Here is a 20788-nt window from a genome sequence, read left to right on the forward strand (position 1 = left end):
GTATTAAATAAATATAAATTAATACATTCTCAAGCCTGACCGGGGACAAAAATTGCAAATACACTGAAGCTACATGTTTTACATACGTATAATTATCCAAATTTTAAATGGCAATATCTTATGTATTGATCCTGTTAAATAAAAAATTAAATAAAAAGGGAGACTAAGAAAGTTACACACACACACACACACACACACACACACACACACACACACACACACACACACACACACACACACACACACACACAAACACAGAGAACAGGATCGTGTTCTTTTCTGCATCACATACCTGATGGTCCAGTGCTTGTTGAAGCGCAAATATCCTACGTCTGTGTCTCACACTCCACTTCTATTGCAGTCTTGTGTTCTCATTCTCAGGATCTTCATTTGTATCCCTTTCCTGCTCTGTGTCCTCGCTCTGAAAATAAATGAATCCCGTGTCCTCTGACTCTCCCTCTCTGGTGCTTTCAACATGCTCCTCTTCAGAACTCTCACCACCGTCATCATCTGACTCTCTCTCTCTGTCTGGATCAATTTGTTTCATTTTCATATTGAAATATGATGATAATGTTCGTTTTTCTTTTCATTTTTAAAGTTAAATGTTTAAGTGAAGAGGAATTAGAATTAATAATGCTACTGTTGGGGACTTGTTTTATGATTTTACATCGAAAATATAAATGGAGTGTCGAAAATAGCATTCCTGTCGTGGCAATTTCCTTCTCTGCGGACTGCTTCTCATTTTCCCGCTCATTTTTAAGTGGTGCAGCGCACTAAAGGGTCCGACTAGAATGTTAAGCCACGCACTATGGTTCCACCTTTCACGTCGGCGACTTGGCGCAACTGCGTAATCTACACTCATCGACCCTCCGGGGTTACGGGATAGACGAGAGACGACACGAGACCTCCCTGAGGTGGGTTAAATTTGCTACGGAGTAAACTGTTTTGCGGGGCTACACCGGAGTAAATTTGCATTTGTGAACGCTCAACTGGGGCAGCGCTGGCGCAGCACCGGAGCAAATCTTGCCGTGTGAACACCCCTTCAGATGAATCATGATTCATGTGACAGTTCATTCCCGACCTCATTCTGGTCCTATATTGGACTCTGTTTGGGTTTGCATATTAACGTTTAGGGGTGTTCACACGGCACACATTTGCTCCGGCGCTGCACCGATTTTGTTGAGATATATTTTGCACCGCAGCAAATTGTGTGGAGCGTTCACACGTACAAAGCCGCTGAGCGTGACAGCACTGGCACAGCGTCGGTGCAGCCCCACTTGCCTTCACATGGCAGTTTCTGCAGCGGAGCAAAACGACAGAAAACAAATGAGCTGTTGTGTTGGTTCTTTTTAAAACGTATACACAACTCAAGTAACTACGACAGGCATGTCCATCTCCTTCTTGGTCTCCGTGCGTTCTGCTCGAGAGTGACCACCCACGAAAACGTAAATCAACGATGACTTCAATGACACTCAGAAAAGCAAACACTAATGCGCCAAACAGAAAATCAAGAGAGGAAATCACAAAATAAATTATATGGAGGCCAGGGGGTTGTAAACACAAAACAAAGGAACAAACTACACAAACAACTCCGAGATAGTCCAGTCTCCTACAAAAGGAAAGATGTTACCAGCCAAGTCTTGTGTCGTTATTAAACAAACACATGAAGGAAGTCCGACAGCACAAAAGCAACGCATTTTCGCCGTACGTACGCTTCACAAGCATTTGCTCTGGAGCAAATTTAACCCAGTTGCGTTCACACGTGCAAATTTACATCGGTGCTGCTTCGCAAATGAGCATTTGCTCCGGAGCAAATTTTTAAACCACCTCCCTGAGGTGGATCAAATTTGGTCCGGTGTAAGCCTTTTTCCGGGGCTATGTCGGAGCTAATTTGCACGTGTGAACGCTCTACTGGGGCAGCCCCGAAGTAGCACCGGACCAAATCTTGCCGTGTCAACACCCCTTTTGTACTTCTTAATTCCTCATTTTGGAAAAAAGAGCATTCAAGCAAAACGTTTTTCGTTCATGAGATTGGAAGGTGAAATTTGCAGCTGTCTATTGGTGTTGACCGAATGGGTGACAATAAACAGCAAATGCCAGTAATTTGAGGGAAATGGCTCATAAGACGTAAAAATAAAGAAATAAATAGAACTACAGTCAAACCTCGGTTTTCGTACGTCTCTGTTCTCCACCAAATCGGTTTTCGGCCAAAGATTTCGAAACTTTTTATGCCTCGGATTACGACCGAAAATCGGTTCTCGACCGAACTGAGCGCACGACAATGCGCCATTCGACTCCTCTCGACTTCCTGACACGAGGAAGTGACGCTTCTTTGTGTCAGGAAGTGACGCCAAAGAAGTGACGCCTCCGTTGTGAGCAGACGTGTTCAATAAAGATTTTTTTATAAAAAAAAAGAGCGTCCATTGTGAGCAGACGTGATCAATGATTTTTAAAAAAGAGCATCCATTGTGCTTGTACAATAAAGATGAAAAAAAGCAGTGTTTGTTGAGAGCAACGCAAATTGGACTGTTATTTCTCCGTGGCACCAAAGAAAGCAAGTACTGTACAAGTAAAGCTGGTGAAAAAAAAGAGGAAAATAGTGCGCAAAACTATTGAATTTAAGAAAAATTTGATCGTGAAATATGAATCAGGTGTGCATGTGTCTGTGTTGGCTAAGGAGTTCGGCATGCAGAAATCAGCAGCATCCTAAAAAAGAAAGACCATCATAAATAAAGTCAGTGATGTGGCTAAGGAATCTCATATGTTTAGTGAACAAAGGCCACAAATATTAGAGGAAGTGAAGAATTGTTTGCTTATTTTCAGAAATGAGAAACAGCTCGCAGGGGATAGTCTTAGCCAAGATATGATTTATGGCAAAACAAGACAATTGTATGGAGATTTGATTTAAAAAAGGATCCTTGCAGTGCTCCTGACGAGTTTGATTTTAAAGCAAGCAGAGGATATTTCCAAAAGTTGAGGAAAATAAGTGATTCATCATGGGGAGGCAGCCAGTTCAGACAAGGAACCTGCCGAAAAGTAGGCACCCCTCCACCCCCTCCACCCTCACCTCACACACCACCCCCGCCCCCACTTTTTTTTTTTTTGTAGAGCTAAAATAAACCGTATTCCCCCCGCAAAGTAGCCACCGGGAAAATAATTACTTTCATATCAAAACTCTGCAGGACTGCAGAAAAGTTTCATGTTGAGTTTGAAAATCTCATGAAGGCTGAGGAATGTCTTCCCCAGCAAACTTTTAATATGGACGAGACTGGACTGGACACTGTGGATAAAGCAGTTCAGAAAATGGATGGAGCGATGTTACCTCGTACTGTAGCATAGGATTGAGAGAGCATCCATAGTTACAGCCATTACTTTAGGGTGTATAAATTAGAGGTGTTAATGAAAGCAATCTACAATTGTCACGAAGAGAGAGAGAGAGACAGAGAGAGAGAGAGAGAGAGAGAGAGAGAGAGAGAGAGAGAGAGAGAAAGAGAAAGAGAGATGTTACTTTAATTGTTATGTTACAATGTCAATGTTTATGTTAAAATTGGTAAAAAATATACATACAATATAAAAAAACATACAAAATGTTTGCAGTTTGTTGTCACCTGCTCTCTTATTCCATGTGTATTTGAAAAAAATTACATTGATTATAATGGGAAACATGGTTTCGGTTTTCGAACAAATCAGTTTTCGAACAGCCTTCTGGAACGGATTATGACGGATTATGGTCGAAAACGGAGCTTTGACTGTTGTTTATTTTTGGAACGATGAAATTCGTTCCGTTATTTTTTTAATATGAACAAATGAACTGAACAAGTTCATGAAAAAAAATTGGGAGAACTTTGAACTAGTTTGCATTAAAAAAAAAAAAAAGAGGTCATTGATGTCATGTCCATCTGACCTTTACGTCATCTAAAGGTGACAAACGTTACGACTGTTTGACAAAACAGACAGTCGTAAAAGCCAATGGTGGATGAAGGGTCATAAAACAATCCGCGGTGAAAAGATCCTTTAGAACACACACACACGGACGCACACACACACACACACACACACACACACACACACGATGTATGTATGTGTGTAAATAAATACCGTACTGGCCCGAATATAAGACTGTGTTTTTTGCATTGAAATAAGACTGAAAAAGTGGGGGTCGTCTTATATTCGGGGTCTAGACTATATACCCATTCACGACGCTAGATGACGCCGGATACCATTGAAGCGAATGCTGAACTTGACTCCCCAGGCCAAAGTGAACCCCTGCCATGAAGAATAAAAATAAAAATTGCGGTAGCACAAAGATGAAAAATAAAAAATAGCGGTAAGAAAGAAAAGAGAAGAAAATAATAGAAGAGATAACAGAAAATGGAGAAATATAGCGACAATCTGGAGAAAGGTGGGTTGAAGATCGGCCAGGTTAACCGGCAGCTGAGGATAAATTATGATGCCATTTACATTTCAAAAACCAGAAGCCATTCATTTACGAATGTGATTGCACTTTAGTTTACATATTCAAATGTTCAGATACAAAGATTTGAATGAGGCAAAATAACATGCTTTTTCTCTCAAATATATTGTTAGAATCATTTGTTTCAGATGTACTGTAATTATTTTTTGTATAAAAATTAATTTGGTGTGCAAAAAGTATTTTTTCAAAGTCTTGAAAAAGAGGGGGTCGCCTTATAATCAAGGCACTCTTATATTCGGGCAAACATGGTATGTACACTCATGTATATCTCCATCCATCCATCCATCCATCCATCCATTTTCTGATCCGCTTAACCTCACAAGGGTCGAGGGGGTTGCTGGAGCCTAACCCAGCCGGCTTCGGGCAGTAGGCGGGGGACATCCAGAACCGATTGAATAGGCTGATAGAACGTGCTAAATTTTCCCTAGGTGTGAGCGGGAGCGCGGATGGTTGTTCGTCTCTGTGTGCCCTGCGATTGGCTGGCAACCGGTTCAGGGAGTCACCCACCTACTGCCCAAAGACGGCTGGGATGGGCTCCAGCACTTCTGTTTCTCACGCTGCGTGAATTGTCATTTACTCTAAATTTGCCCAAAATATGGTTATAAAGCTCAAAACGTTTGAGCTCATAATGGGCCACACTGATTTGTAAAATGTACAGAGAGGCCAAGTAATTTGAAGATGAGGTTACAAAATGTTAACATGGGGGGAAAAGTGTCTTATATTTTCAATATGTCTTATTATTTAAAATGAGATAACTCGATCAACAATAGATAAGTACTGTACATTTTAACAAACAAGTTTTAGGAAAACAAATGACTGAATTGATGGAACACTTATTTTATTACAGGAGCCTTGATAATGTAAGTGGTTAGTGTGTCGAACCCCATCCTGGGGCCCGACTTTGCCAATCCCTACTCTAAAACAATTATGCTCGGAGTTCCGAAAAGCAAGTAAGAATGAAAGATCCAATATATTTAATGACTACACTCACACAACTTTTTGCAGTCTTTTAAGATATCCTTTGACACTCTCCTCTGCTATTTCCCCACAGAATATGCTCACTCGGCAAACAAATATGCACTTGAACTCAGGGCCAGAGCATGAATAACTTTACCAAACGACCACACACACTTATGTAAGAAGTTTGTATTTAGTCGGTGAAGTGGTTTATTATTGACTAAGATCAATTCAGTCCAGTGCACACATGTGTGCTTATAGATACAGAAAAGCTGGTCCATTGTTTAAGTAAAAATTCAATCTTTTATGCTCAAAGTTAATTTAGTAGGGTGCCAAGGAAGAAGACTACAGCAAGCAGCACGACCATATATCCTTGCAGTGACATGTGGTAATGTTCATGTCTGGTGAGGCACTCATATTCGTCTCAGATTTGTGAGACAAACGCAATGCTACATTGCAATTAAATGTGTTGCCCATAAAACAAAACATAACAGATTAACGCTAACGTACAGCCCATCACTGCCGAAAACATTGGAAAAGATAAATACAAATGATAAGAAGACTTACCTGAGGTCTACTCATGCTCAGAGTAGTTAGCGTGATGATGTAATTTCTGAGGAGTCATGAAGTTAATTTGTTTTCCCCCTCTTATTCCAAATGACTACAAATGTTTTACGAACAGGATCGTCTGCATATTGAGTGAGCATGACAACCACTGCCAGTGATAAACAGAATGTTAAAACAATTAAAAGTAAGACTAAGGTAGTCAGTAAAACGGGACAGGGACAAGATAAATCCTGGTGGGGTGCTCAAGAGCTGTTTGGTATTTTCAGTTAGATTTGGGAATCATTCTTTAGTACAGCTGCAGTTGCATTTTGTGACGGGATAACCATCATTTACCTAGAAAGTGTATGTTTCTGTATTTTGCGCATGCCTTAATTGTAAGTTGAAACGGGGGTGGCGTTACTCCAGTTCTGGAATGACCCACTAGTGAGTACAGACAGCTGTGACCCTTAAACGGGATTTCAATATCGTTTAGTAAACACCCAAACAGATTACAGCTTTCCGTATGAGCTTGGTCAAACAAGCTTGTGAGCAGTGGAGCTCTAGTGGCGGTGGAATTGAGTGGAGGGTGGCTCGGCCCGTCGCGTCAGCTAAAAGTGCAGAGGGAGGGCTCGCCTTGTGGCTTCTTGGCCCCCTGCATTCAAGTGCATTGGACGGCTGTATTGCAGATGCGCATCCGAACAGTCGGGCAGCGGGGGCCAACGGACTTGACGCGGTAATGTGAAGGGGTCGGGAGAGAGCGCACTTGAGAGAGTTTAACCATTAACCATCGTCCATCGATGTAACCGCACGCGGTCCGGTACCATACTTAAGGTTTGCACACCGGCATTCGCGTCCTCAGACCGCGTCAGCAGGAGGTGGAAGGATACATGCAGCCAGCTCGCTGGACGCCAACGGAACCTCAACCCGGGTCGTGTCCGGAGCACCCACACAAAAAGGTAACGACCGCACAGACGTGACGTGACCTATTAACGGGCTGCCGTCCAGCGTGAGCTTTTTCGTTTATGTTTAAGCGCTGACAATCGCGCAATATTCCGTACGGTGGAATGTGTCATGACTGTGTTCACCCAGCCTTATTTCAACGGCAGTGCCATGTTTGCACTCGCGTTAACGAGTTAAATAGGCATGCTTATGTTGTGGCAGTGACTTTTTCTCCCTACCCGGGGTTGGAACAGAAAGCCTCCTGGCCTTGACGAAATGAGCCGAATAATAGAACTCGGGGGCTGGTCTATTCAGTCTTGACCGGAGAGCACTAATTTACGCCTTTGCCATGTTGGGTTCGCCTGCTGTTGGTCCTGACTACTAAACAGGGTCGTTTCAGCTGGGATAAACGCTATATTAGACGATGTCGCAACACACGTTGAGGAAGAAAGCCGCGTCAAAGTTAAGACTGCAAGCAAAGACGACTTAATTTTTTTTTCTTGTTACGATGTCGCGAAGTAGCCAGCACAATACATTCATGTCAGTTGTATCGAGTGCTCACATTTGTTGTAAAGTATTTAGAGGTGGAAACCTAATTTACAATCTGTACTTACAGTAAGTCGAGATATGTGAGTAAACAAAAAAACAACGAATAATGTACTGGTAAAACTAAAGCCCCGAGTCTGACAAAAGTAAAAAGCTATCCTGTGTTGGCTCGACTTTTGTAATATCAAAACACTTTCTCACAGCTCTGCTGATGCTTTGAATTTAGTAGTACAATTTGCTAAATTAGATCATGACAACAAATGAAGAAAATACACTTTACCTTGATGTAATTCTCGGATTAGCTGGCTAATTTTTTCAAGGCATAATGCATTCGTCTAGAATCATTATTGGAGCCAACATCATTAAACTATTCTCTTAAATCCATGGCTGGGGAATATCTTGACTAAGTAAGGAGTAAAAAGTACTTTTATCTGCTTTCAATGTTGGGACTCAAAGTGAAAGGTTATCAGAAAATAAATACTCAAGTACAGATATGTGAAAATAAATGACCAAAGTATAGTTACAAAGTGTTTGTACTTGTACTTGTTACTTCCCATCACTGCATTGGAAAATGTAATTTAGTGCATTGGTATGAACATTTCGAGTCTCCATAGTGGGAGATTTGTGATTTTGTTTCTGATGGCTGTTTATGTATAGCAGTTCGGAATAAAAACATCAAATTTAAAAATTCAAAAGAACTAAATGTAGTGTAAAAAATTGGGCTCTATTTTCTCAGTGTTTTTGCTCTTTGGGTTATTTTCTGTCTTGTATTTTGTACATTGTGTTTACCTCATTTGTTGTTTTAGGTTTATGGTACTGTTTATTTTGAAAGGAATGGAAAACTGGTCTGACTTGACAAAGATTTTCGGAGGGAGTATGACTGTAGTAGCCATTGTTTAGTTATGCTTAAAATATTTGATTTCTTGCTTCTTGTACACCTGTGGATTTTAACCAAAAAAAGTTTTACTGATAAGTCTTTGTCATAGTTGGTACCGATCTGTGATTTAAAGAAAATAATACTAGTTCAGGAAATAATAATTAATATTAATGAATTCAAATGTATTGAAACTTAACCAATCAATGCAAATCAAACATTGCTCATGAAGTATTCAATCTAATTATTTGAATAAATCAAACTCATGACAAAAATGAGACTGCCCTTATCTTAGTATTTTGTTGCATAACCTTTTGATGCAGTTACTGCAATCAAACGATCTTTGCAACTTCAGCAACTCTCAGGATGTGGATGGGACCCGTCTTGATGAGAAAACTGTCCCAGTTGTCTCGGGTTGAGGGGTGCATTCTACAGATGGCATGTTTCTGCTCTTTCCATAGATTTTCTATCAAACTAAGATAAATGCGCATAGAAGGTCACTTCAGGAAAGTCCAACAATTTGCTCTTAGCCACATTTGGGTGTTTTCATCTGCATTTTTGGTCATTATCCTGTTGCAAGTTCCAAGGCCAGCGACTGAAACCGAGTTTTCTGATCAGGGACGGCATCAGGATTTCTCTCTCCCTGACCAATACAATGGGGTTGAGTGGGGCCTCCCTAAAATCATTGTAAAATGTATTTTAGAAGATCAAACATAATGCAGGGGAGGGGGGGGGGGCGTAACTGTGGCTACACAGATTTCTGACGGGGATGTAGCGTGAATCCCCCCCCCCCCCCCCCCCAGATTCAAGAACACCCCGTGCCAGATGTAGCAAAGCATCCCCAAAATATAACAGAGCCTCCTCCATATTTCACAGTAGGGACAGCGTTCGTTTCTTGGGATTAGTATGCCTCATATTTGCATCTGTGAACCTAGAACTGATGTGCCTTCCCAAAAGGATCCAGTTTCCGTTTTGTCTCCTTTGACTATGGGACATTCTCCCAGAAACCATTCCATTCATCAACCTTGTTAATTTGTCATCAATTGTCCTCCTGGAGCCCCATCCTGGGAAGTTGGCTCCAGCCCCAAGTATCTTAAATTTCTGAATATGTGTATATATTCATTCATTCATTCATCTTCCGAGCCGCTTGATCCTCACTAGGGTCGCGGGGGGTGCTGGAGCGCATCCCAGCTGTCTTCGGGCAGTAGGCGGGGGACACCCTGAATCGGTTGCCAGCCAAACACAGGGCACACAGAGACGAACAACCATCCACGCTCACACTCACACCTAGGGACAATTTAGAGTGTTCAATCAGCCTGCCATGCATATTTTTGGAATGTGGGAGGAAACCGGAGCACCCGGAGAAAACCCACGCAGGCCCGGGGAGAACATGCAAACTCCACACAGGGAGGCCGGAGCTGGAATCGAACCCGGTACCTCTGCACTGTGAAGCCGACGTGCTAACCACTGGACTACCGGGTCGCCCATGTGTATATATAGTCACATGAATACCAAGCTGCTTGGAGATGGTCTTGTAGCCTTCGCCCTTAAAGTGCTTGCCTCTTAGTTTCTTCCGGAATTGCTGCGAAAAATCTCTCCTTTACTTTCTGTGGTCTATGTTTCCGAACCATGTCGCCAAACATCACAGTGGCTACTTGTCTCACCCCATCTACTAGGTTGACAAGTTTGAAGACACCCGTGATGTTAATTAGAGGACACAACTTGTGCTTCGAGAATATGGTGCACCGATCCCCCTGATACGGGCTGTTTGGTCCATGTACCACCGATTTGGTCCACATTGCCGGCAGCAATTCGGATTTGTTTTCAGTGAGGGCTGGACTTCACCAAGGCTGACCTTTATCATTCTGTTCCTAATCTTTGAGGACAGAATTTGTCGCCCGCAGCCGAGGCAGTGACGGGGTCCGCTTTGATGGCCTCAGTGTTGCATCTCTGCTTTTTGCAGACGATGGGGTACTGATGGCTTCTTCAAGCAGTTCGCACCTGAGTGTGCAGTGTTTTGGATGCAAATCAGCAATTTCAAATCTGAGAGTATGGCCCTCACTCGGTAAAGGGTGGGGTGCCTTCTCCAGGTCGGGGATAAGATCCTGCCCCAAGTGGAGGATTTTAAGTATCGTGGGGTCGTGTTTACGAGTTAGGTTAGAATGGAGTGCGAGATGGATAGGAAGATCAGTGCTGCGTCTACTGTGATGCGGACTCTGTATTGGTCTGTCCTGGCAAAGAAAGGGCTGAACCGAAAGGTGACGCTCTCAATTTACTTGTCGATTGGCTAGGGAGAGGGATTTGTGGGCTTCTCTGCTAATGCTACTGTGTCTGCGACCCGCTTCCGAATATTCATTCATCCATGCATCCATCCATTATCTGAACTGCTGTATCCTCATGAGGGTTGCGGGCGTGCTGGAACCTATCCCAGTTGTCTTCGGGGAGTATGTGGGGGGGGGGGGGCACTCTGAACTGGTTGCCAGCCAATCTCAGTGATCCCAAATAAGCGGTAGAAAATGATATGGTCATCATAATAATTGTTATTATCATTATTCATCCATTTTCTAATCCGCTTTTCCTCACAATGGTCGCGGGCATGCGGGAGCCTCTTCGACACTTTTGTTCATGCGTATATGTGCATATTTGGTTCTACAGTAGGTTGCACTGAAAAAAAGGTCTGTTGGATTTACGTAAAAATATGGAAATGGGTTTCACACATTCATATCATCTTTTACCAACATGACTGTTACAGAAAATGAAATAATATTAATGTTGGTCAAACAGGATTTTAATGCATGGCACCCAATGTCCATAATTCTTTTTTTGTAAATCCAACAGATTCTCTCAGGCACTTTTTTTTAATATGTCAGATGACAAAACTACATTATATTGTAGATCTAGAAATTGTAGTTCCTCTACACGGGTACTTTCTGTACATTATGATTGGGGCTCTGAGGCACTACTTTAAAATCCAGTAGACTGTATATATGCATAAAAAAAATTATTCTTCCTGTTCTGTACACCAGTTTTGGGCTGGTAGCTGTTTTAATTTGATTGAGACTATATCTAATCAATTGATATATGTTCTTCTCTTCTGATATGTTCTTCTCTCAGCTTATGGTTCACTCTGTTCGGAGAAGTCCCTTTCTGTGGCTGGTAATTGAATCCTTGTGCAGCAGACCTTTAAATATCTTCAGTGAAAAGACCTCTCCAGCAGCCACGTGGTGTAAGGTGAGACATCGCCAGCACGTTACACCAACTAGTCGACTGTGATCAGACTGAGAGCAATACCATCCTGTATTGCAGACTAGCTCCTCCAGACATTTGAGTGATTACATTTAACTTAAAGCCATGCTGTAAGAAGAATATAAAAAAGAACTTCTGAGAACTGACGAATGGAGCTGGTGAGCCCATTCACCGAGTCATTGAACTTGTATGCTTTCTTCTTTTTCTTGCCAGCCCACACGGAGCCACTTGCATTGAATGGAGAACATATTGGTCCTGCTCCCAAAACACCGACAGGAACACAGGGTGTGCAGACAAACAGATGCATGTGCTTTGCTGCAGTTTTTCCCCCTCTGAACAAATTCCATTTGGGCTTTTAATAAGATCACCCCCTCTCCACCTTTAAATGGGATAAATTACTTAGACCGATCAGGGTCAAAACCAGGTCAGGTGGTCCAGTGACTTTAGGAAGACGTAGTCTAAACTTTCTTGCTAAGCTGATTGTCTTCCAAAGGCTTCCGCATGGTACTTTGGTCGAAAGAACAAGACAAAGTGCCCGACATCAAAATGTCCTCCGGGGCCGTTGAGATGAAGAAGGAGAGAGGGCCCCTTTCGCCGGCCTTCCTCAACTCCAACTCCATTGTGCACCCGGTGATCCTCACTCAGGGACCTGAGGAAGGGAACCCAAAAACCGGGAGTGAGTTTGAGCTGAAAGAGGTAACGTCTTTCACAGAAATGGCCAATGAAACCCCCGAAAATGAAGAAAGGCTGGAGATTGTTGCTGTGATGGACTGTCGGGCTAATGCCAAAGGTCAACGTGAGGAGGATGCTCTCTTGGAGAATGCAAGCCAGAATGAGAGCGACGACACCAGCAATGACCAGAGCCCTGAACCACCGGCACCCCTCAAAGAAACTTCCTTCTCCATTGGTCTGCAGGTGGTTTTCCCCTTCCTGCTGGCTGGGTTTGGGACAGTGGCGGCTGGAATGGTGCTCGACATTGTCCAGGTGAGCAAAAACTCATTGCAAGGATGTTACGAAGATGTGAATACTCACAATTAAGTTTCTGTTCATACCACAGCAAATGATGTGTCAATGTAGAGATATCCAGAAAGGCTTCTTTATAAATCACACAACTGAATCATTTCTGTCATTTTGACACGCTAACCTTATGAGACTCAATGTTCTCATACTCATCAATAGACCTGGTACAGTATCCAGCAAAATAGTTCTGCTAAAATGGCATGTGCGAAAAGTTCTGCATTTATTTTTGGTGTTTGAGTTATTTTGTATTAGTAAGTTACTAATATGCCTTGTCGTAAGAATAATCAGAGCTCGGAGTGAACTCTAAGCAGAGCAGGTTCTGCAGGGAGACAACGTGCCCTAAACCTCACAATGGCACGTGCTTGTCACTCAAGCGTTTGAACAAATTGGTAAATAGTGGAATGTGTCATGTTAACTACCTTAACCAATTCCTGTTTATTTAAAACGATGAGCTTGCAGTGTTGTTTGATCCAAGCTTCAATTTGGAAACGATGACGAAGTGGACATGCAGTCAATAAGCCTCTCAAAATCAGAATACTGGCAATAGCCAATGCCATGTAACTGGCCAAAACCCAAATATGCTTATGCTCTGGTTTTTAAAAACCTGATTAAGAGCCTCGGGTTCCTCCTTTTCAAATCTCAATATGTGATCATATCAACCCAGCTCGTAATGCAGTATCTCCATTGACTGGCACATTGATTTGTCTTCTGCATATGCATATACCACATAGAATCTTGGCACCCCTTCAAACTCGCATTTTTGCGTAGGAAATTTCTTTTTCTATCCTATCTGAGTGAGATGACCCGGAAGTACCTGGATGATAGGATCATTCAGGAAAGCTGCGTGGATGCAACCTTCAAGGCTCCTTTCGCATGGGTTACTCCTGACCACTTTTTACAAAAGAATATTCAGCACAATTCTTTCCAGCAGCAACAGCACACCGATGTAGTTGGCTTAAGCTCAAGACATGAAATAAATAAAATGATAATAGAACTTTTTGTCATAAGTGAAGAATCAATGAGGCCAGGAAACAGACGTCACTGGATGATGTCAGTTATGTAAAGTGCACTCGAATTCATTGGAAAGGTTGCTGTCTTTTCCTATGTTGGAAAGGAAGCACCTTTTCATCTCGCCTTCATCTGATGACATAATTCAACAAAGATGAAGTAAAGGTGGCTTAAAGGTGAGGAGGTTCGACTTTCTGAAGAGTTCCTGGGTCTTTGGAGTACAGGAACTACTTGTGTGCAGGCGGCTTCAGACACGCAACCTACCAAAGATTCACAAGCAGAGGCAAACAAACGTAACAAAACTCGGACAGAGCACAGCACCACACTATGGAGCGAGAATGTCTTTTATTGACGGGAGAAAGTAAGAAAACAACGTCTGATTGCATCATTGTCCATGCGTCGTGGTTTAGATGGGGTAACTCTTTGGACTCACACATTTAAGATGAGCCATTTCAAATGTTTTACAAACTAGAATTTTGAACTTGACCCGAATATTGATAGCATTTAAATGGAGTCCATTCGTCTTTAAAATCACAATACGAGAGATTGCAAGGTTCTATGTTATACATTGTCACCATTGTTTTTATTTTCTGGTAAAATCACAGTATTTTTGCTCCTTCAACTAAAATATTACTTCATGAACATAGGAAAGAAGTATTAGGTTGCTGTCCAAAATCAAACACATCGACTCCAATAATCACTGTATGTGAAGTCATTTGGTAAAAGGACAGGCTCTAAAAATACCAGTGTGGTATCACCGACTACCCATTCTCTATAGGCACAGTAAAAGAAAAGGAAAAATGTAATATATTGGCAATGTGAAAAGCTTCACTAGAGGTATGCCGGCTAATCTGGAATTCTGAGGTACGAGGTCACATTTTTCACGCTGTCCCATGTTAGGCCCCATGCTGCTGTGGTGTCTCTGTTTTCCAAAACACTCGCTTGATGCACCATTGCTTAAGGGCTGGACGATTCCCCTCTGTCTGCCATCATAGAAGTACTTGTTTTGAGGCAATGATAACCTTGACAGCCTGTTGAAGTGAGTCTCATGTGGCGAGCTTGCTGTGTTATTCCCTCTCCATGACACTGTGAAATGCTAATTTAGCTAATCCCCCCCCCCTACATCCTTGTAGCAGGGCAATTCTAACTTGCGTTCTCTGCTCTTTCTTATACTGGTACGTTCCGACTTTGCCATTAGGCCTTTTAGAAATGTGACCTTTCAGTGTTGGTCACTTTAATTTTCTACCATATATTTACACACACGCGCACACACAGAGTTTCTGGCGTCATTCCCACTCAAGGCCGGCTCAGAAAAGACTGTCCGTCCGGATTGGTCTGGAAATGTCTGCATAGCTCCGCTCGGTGACTTGGCAATCGAATGACCTAAAACCATCAGTCTCTCGCTCGCATGGCAAGTAACTCAAGGCTAAAGGTTACAAAGGGTTATATATGGGTTTTAAAGGTCATGCGGTGTAAATCATGGGAATGTCATGGTTTAAAGCCAGATCAACATTAACTAAAAGCTTTAAGCTTGTTTCAACTGTTGTTGCAACTTGAATGCAATTCTTTCTGGAAGCTGTTTGACATTCAGACCTTTTTTGAAGTAAATGTATTGCACCAAGTGGGATTATTTCAATTCTAGAAGTTGTATTTTTGTACTTATATATATATATATATATGTATATGTATATGTATATATATATATGTATATGTATATGTATATATATATATATATATATATATATATATATATATATATATATGTGTATGTGTATATATATATATGTATGTATATATATATATATCATTAAAAAATCTTTCACAAAAAATCTCATCCATATTTCCCATATTTGCACTCATGTGGGCAATACTCCATTATCAATCCATATTCCAATCCATTTATGCTCACAGGGGTCGCAGGCACTGCTGGAGTCTATCCCAGCCGCCTTAGGGCAGTAGGCGGGGGACACCCTGAACTGGTTTCCAGCCAAGGCGCACATAGAACAACTCTCCGCGCTCACACTCACACCTAGGGACAATTAAGAGTGTTCCATTAGCGTGCCATGCGTGTTTTTGGAATGTGGGAGGAAACCGCACGACCTGGAGAAAATCCACGCAGGCACAGGAAGAACATGCAAACTCCCCAAAGGAAAGCCGGAGACGGAATAAAACCCTGCACTGTGAGGCAGACATGCTAATCAGTCAACCATTGTGTGTGTGTGTGTCCGATGTAATGTGATTATATATATATATATATATATATATATATTACACTTGTGTGTGTGTACAAAATGGTCTTTCCTTTAAAAATGTAGTATGTGTGGCTTATCAGGTGCGCTCTATAGTTCGGAAATTACGTTGTATACAGTATATATTTGTTCTTATCTGTTGCAACCATAAATGTTGAGTGCACTAATACAAATATTAAAGAATATGCCTTTTACAAGGCTTAAAGCTCTCTCTCTCACACATACACACACGAACAATAAATTTGTTACCGTCTATTAACTTTAGATTGCTGCTAGTTAAGTTCAATGGCCGTTACCATGGCAGAGTATACACCCATATTTGAATATTCCTTCATTTAATTTATACAGGTACAATTGTCATTTGGGCGTCTGCCTTGTGAACACATCTTTGACAGACGGGCACAGAGTTGAAATACGGGGTACCAGTCTTGCCAAGTTTCTGTACTACTGGTATCGGTTTGCTCTTCTTTGCAGGCAGTAATATGGAGTCATTTCCAGCGCAGGTTGGACTCCACCTAGGGTGCTGAATTTGTTCAAAACTTTTGTGGACAAAATTCTTGGTGCCGTCAAGGCATCAGCATCCAAGCAATTTTGATGACGTTGTTCTGTTGACTTGAAGATGAGATTTTCAACTCTCACTTGTGGGCAGTTGGCAGCCAAATGTGAAGCGGTTGCAATGAGCAAAAGCATCAAGACTAAGATCACGGTACAGAGTCAGAAAAGGGTGGAGTGCACTCTCCAGGTCCTGCCCCAGGTGGAAGAATTTAAACATCTTGGAGAGTTGTTCAAGAGTGAGGAAAGAACACAATGATGAAGGAGTCAAAAGTCAGATTCGTGGATTTGCATTTTCAATAAAATTGCAATTTGATCAAATGCGATGTGCTAATCACAGATTCCACGATTTGACGTTGCGAGTGGAGCGGAGGAGTTCAGACCAGGGGAAGACATCAAGGCTGTATTATTTGCTGCAGTTTTCTGGGAATTTTCCATCTCAAAAGAGTTTAGGCGAGTATCTTTTTCACCTTGTGAGGTTAAAAAAAATTAATTTTGTGTCCGGCTGCCGTTGTATAATGGAAAGTCTGGCACCCTGGGTGATAAATAGAAAGTTTCTACTGATGGGCCTCTGTCATTTCTGAACCACCACAGGTGTCTGATATGTGCTGCCAATGTAAAATCAAATTGCTGACTTTGACTCATATGTCTCTGACGTTTGAGCACACACACGGACATGACAGTGTGCGCAACTAGAGCGTTGACAAATCCTCGATTCAAATGTTTCGAAAATGGCAGCGCGGTGCAAAGTTGTTAGCGGTCACCTATTAAGATGTTGCGGCATTCCATTTCATGAATGAAACTTTAGACAAAATGATGCTCCTCCTCATTTAATTGAACCGCCGCCCCTTGTAATGCCTGTTGGCACGTTTTTGTTTTTGAAAATGTTCCGTCAGAAGCAAGTACTGAGATATTGGACACATTAACATGTGTGATGTTGACTGAAGGTCGATAAGCTTTGTTTTGAATCGATGTCTTTTATTTATTGATCGATCTAGATCACAGGTGTCAAAGTCAAGGCCCGGGGGCCAGATCTGGCCCGCCACATCATTTTATGTAGCCCACGAAATCAAATCAAGCATGTCAAGTTCCATGATGCTTGCTAAAGTCTGAACCAAAATGTCAAATTGTCATATGTAATCCACAATAACAGTCATTATTCTTGACTTGTGATTTTAAAACTAGTTATTCGTTAATTCGTTGTGCGCTGTATCTGTGATATGTGGAAGGGATTAAACATTTATGTGGCTTCCCCAAATTCATAATGGCCCTCGAAGGGAAACCGTCACTAAAATGTGGCCTGCGACAAAAAATAAGTTTGACACCCCTGATCTATGTAGATGATACGTTCAATCAATTTAAAATGTACAGTCCATCTTTCCACACGATATCATGTTTCATGAAACACAAAGTTGGATATGTAAAAGTGGGAAAGCCACAAATTTGCTTGTATTATTGGTGTAATACGCACTTTAGTTGGTGTGATTTCTTACATATTTACATGATAGTATGTTATGTACTTACAGTATGTTGACGACACACTTGTGTGGCAACTTTGTTGTCCTGGTGAATGCTTGGTGAATGGGATCTATGTCCACTGAGCAAGAAAGACACCTTCTCATTAAGGCCACTCCTATCCTGTCTGGAAGAAATCAAAACCTGGATGGCACAAAATTTCTTGAAGTTCAACGAAAAGAAGACAGAGGTGATATTGTTTGGCCCCAGTGGACCTTGTACATTCCATCCTGTAGACTTGGGCCCCCTATCTCCTTATCTGAAATCAACGGTCTCAAACTTGGGACTTAAACTGGACAGTGATTTCAAACTCGATCGGCAAATTGGTGCCGTTGTTAAATCCAGCTTCTTTCACCTTAGACAGCTGGCCAAAATAAAACCTTTCCTCTCACATGAACACTTTGAGACAGTAATTCATGCCTTTGTCACATCCCGGCTCGATTACTGCAACGCCCTACTGCAACGCCCTGTACTTTGGAGTCAGCCAGTCCTCCATCAAGCGCCTTCAGCTGGTACAGAATGCCGCTGCTCGCCTCTTGACTGGTACTCGTAAGAGGGAGCATATAACTCCTACTTTGGCATCCCTTCACTGGCTCCCCATTCATTTTAGAATTATTTTTAAGATCCTCCTCTTTGTTTTCAAATCTCTGAATAATCTCGCGCCACCTTACCTCTCTGAGCTCATACGCCCCTACACCCCTGCCCGGCGCCTCAGGTCTGTGGACCAGTCTTTGCTAGACGTACCAAGAACTAAACTGAGGCTCAGAGGGGATCGAGCCTTTTCTGTTGCTGGTCCATCTCTCTGGAATGACCTCCCACTGAACATTCGGCAAGCCTCCTCGCTGCCCATCTTTAAATCCCTCCTCAAAACTCACTTGTATTCTTTGGCGTTTGACTCAGCATGACTTAGATTTGCTATTGTTTTTACTGCTTGGTGCTTTCTACCGCCTTATTACTTATTACTTATTACTGATTCGTCTTACTGTTTATTGTATATGTTAAATCGCTCCATGTACAGCACTTTGTATGCAGCGATGGCTTTTTGAAAGTGCTCTATAAATACTGTTGACTTGACTTGACTTGACTTGACTTGCAAGGCCACACATCAAAGTATTTAGTAAGATGACACCTAAATTTCATATTCATGCTTAATTTTCCTCTACTTGGCATCTGATATGACATAAAAGATCTGATAGTTTGTTGGTCAATAACCAAGTGCTTGTTTGTTGAAAAAATAAATTAGAAGAGGACCTTGAAAAAATAACAGCATCTTGAATTGCAATTTTGAGGAAAATGCCGCTATTACATTCTTTTCTAAAATCGCTCAGCCCCATTTGACTGTGTGGTGTGAAAAATCATTTTGGTAGCCACAAATGAGCATCAGGAGGTGTCGCCCGCAGTAGCCTGTTGGAGACGAAATTGATACTCTACCTCTAATTACACTCGCGATCACCCCTATGAGCAAATTAGAGTTTTCAATGAATGCACTGTGTTTTTGGAGTAAGGCGGACTATAGTATATATGAATTATGCATAGTATATACTGTACGTGAATTATGCAAAAACACCCACAAGGAGATCATGCATAACTCTATTTTCAACTGAAAACCTCAGACCTATATGGCAGACTCGCTAACCACTCATCCACTGTCCTGAAACAAACCCAAAGACGGCACACGATTTTTGCTTTGTACACTGTAAACCTGTTCAGGATTATCTATGCATGCATGTGTCCAAATCTGTCCCATCTGTTTGAACTAAATAAAACTCTTACGCTTCGAAAACAAACAAAAGAAGGAATTGTTTCTGGTTAAACGCCAGCCAAGCATTCTAAAACTAGTGTTGAATGATTCTCTAAAAGTCAAAACCCAGATTTTGTCAACGCTGAAAAGACCCATTACACCATGTTGTCAGCCGAATTATTATTCGTACAGTATGTTTTTTTTTTATTTTTTTATTTTATTTAGCCCCTTTTTTCTTTATTGGTCAGTACCTAGACAGACTGATTGGTGAGGAACTGTGTGTTGAAGTTTGAAAGGATTATATTCTAAAGATTTTATGCCGTCGTGAGGCATGGCTAATCTCTTACTTTGACCAAGATTTTCTCGATTCAATTGTATCTGTTTTTTTTTTCTTTTCCCACCTCCATCTGCCCAAAGACAGAACAATCATTAAAACTCATACTTGTAACTTCTAAGGACAAGCGGTGTAAAAAATGAAGGGTTATATTTGTCATGTGGAACCACTATGCGCCATACGGAGTGATGTATGGTTGCCGAAAACCCCCTTTTCCCCCGACACGATACTTTCTCAGACGGTCGCAGCCGTAATTGTTATTGGCGCGATTCCACTTTCACATTCAGATACGACAAAATACAATTTCTCGTACCTGGCAGGCAAGTCGAAAGTCGAAGGAGTGGTTTATTGAAAGACAAGGTGCCAAAAACATGTGATCACGAGTGAGTTGACCGAAATATTTAACTATCAAATTTTTTGTGGTTTAGTATTAGTTTTTTTTCTGTACAGATTTCCTGCAGTGATTATAGTCAACACAGGCTTGGTTTCATTTCTTAGAATAAACCTGAGCTATCAACGTGACAATTACACGTGTACCTTTCAAATACGAAGTTCCCTTTTTTATTGGTACTGTACTTCTTAGCGCTTCCCTCTGTGTTTGCGTTTAATGCATGTTGACAGAGAACAGTTTCCCCACGACTGGCGCAGTCTGCTTTTGTAGTGAAATAGTGATGGGAACAACAATTCTTTTGTCTTACTGAATGTGAGACTCAGTTCATGAAAAATAGTTTTAAAAAGTTTCATTCACCTTTGTCACTTCGTTAATGATTCAGGCCTAAAGTTCACA

At 41.7% G+C, this 20788-nt stretch overlaps 1 protein-coding gene across 1 annotated transcript in view; it reads left to right on the forward strand.

The window, feature by feature from the left end:
• The first annotated feature begins 6448 nt into the window (after window positions 1-6448).
• Window positions 6449-20788, forward strand: part of slc41a1 (solute carrier family 41 member 1) — a 40563-nt gene continuing 26223 nt past the window's right edge. Inside the window, exons 1-3 of the mRNA XM_052075148.1 lie at window positions 6449-6933; window positions 11451-11567; window positions 11796-12566. Coding sequence (XP_051931108.1) covers window positions 12084-12566 — 483 coding nt within the window. The 5' untranslated portion in view covers window positions 6449-6933; window positions 11451-11567; window positions 11796-12083. The remainder of the gene's footprint in view (window positions 6934-11450; window positions 11568-11795; window positions 12567-20788) is intronic.

Source organism: Hippocampus zosterae, chromosome 9 (assembly GCF_025434085.1).
Source record: "Hippocampus zosterae strain Florida chromosome 9, ASM2543408v3, whole genome shotgun sequence".
Classification (NCBI taxonomy): Eukaryota; Metazoa; Chordata; class Actinopteri; order Syngnathiformes; family Syngnathidae; genus Hippocampus; species Hippocampus zosterae.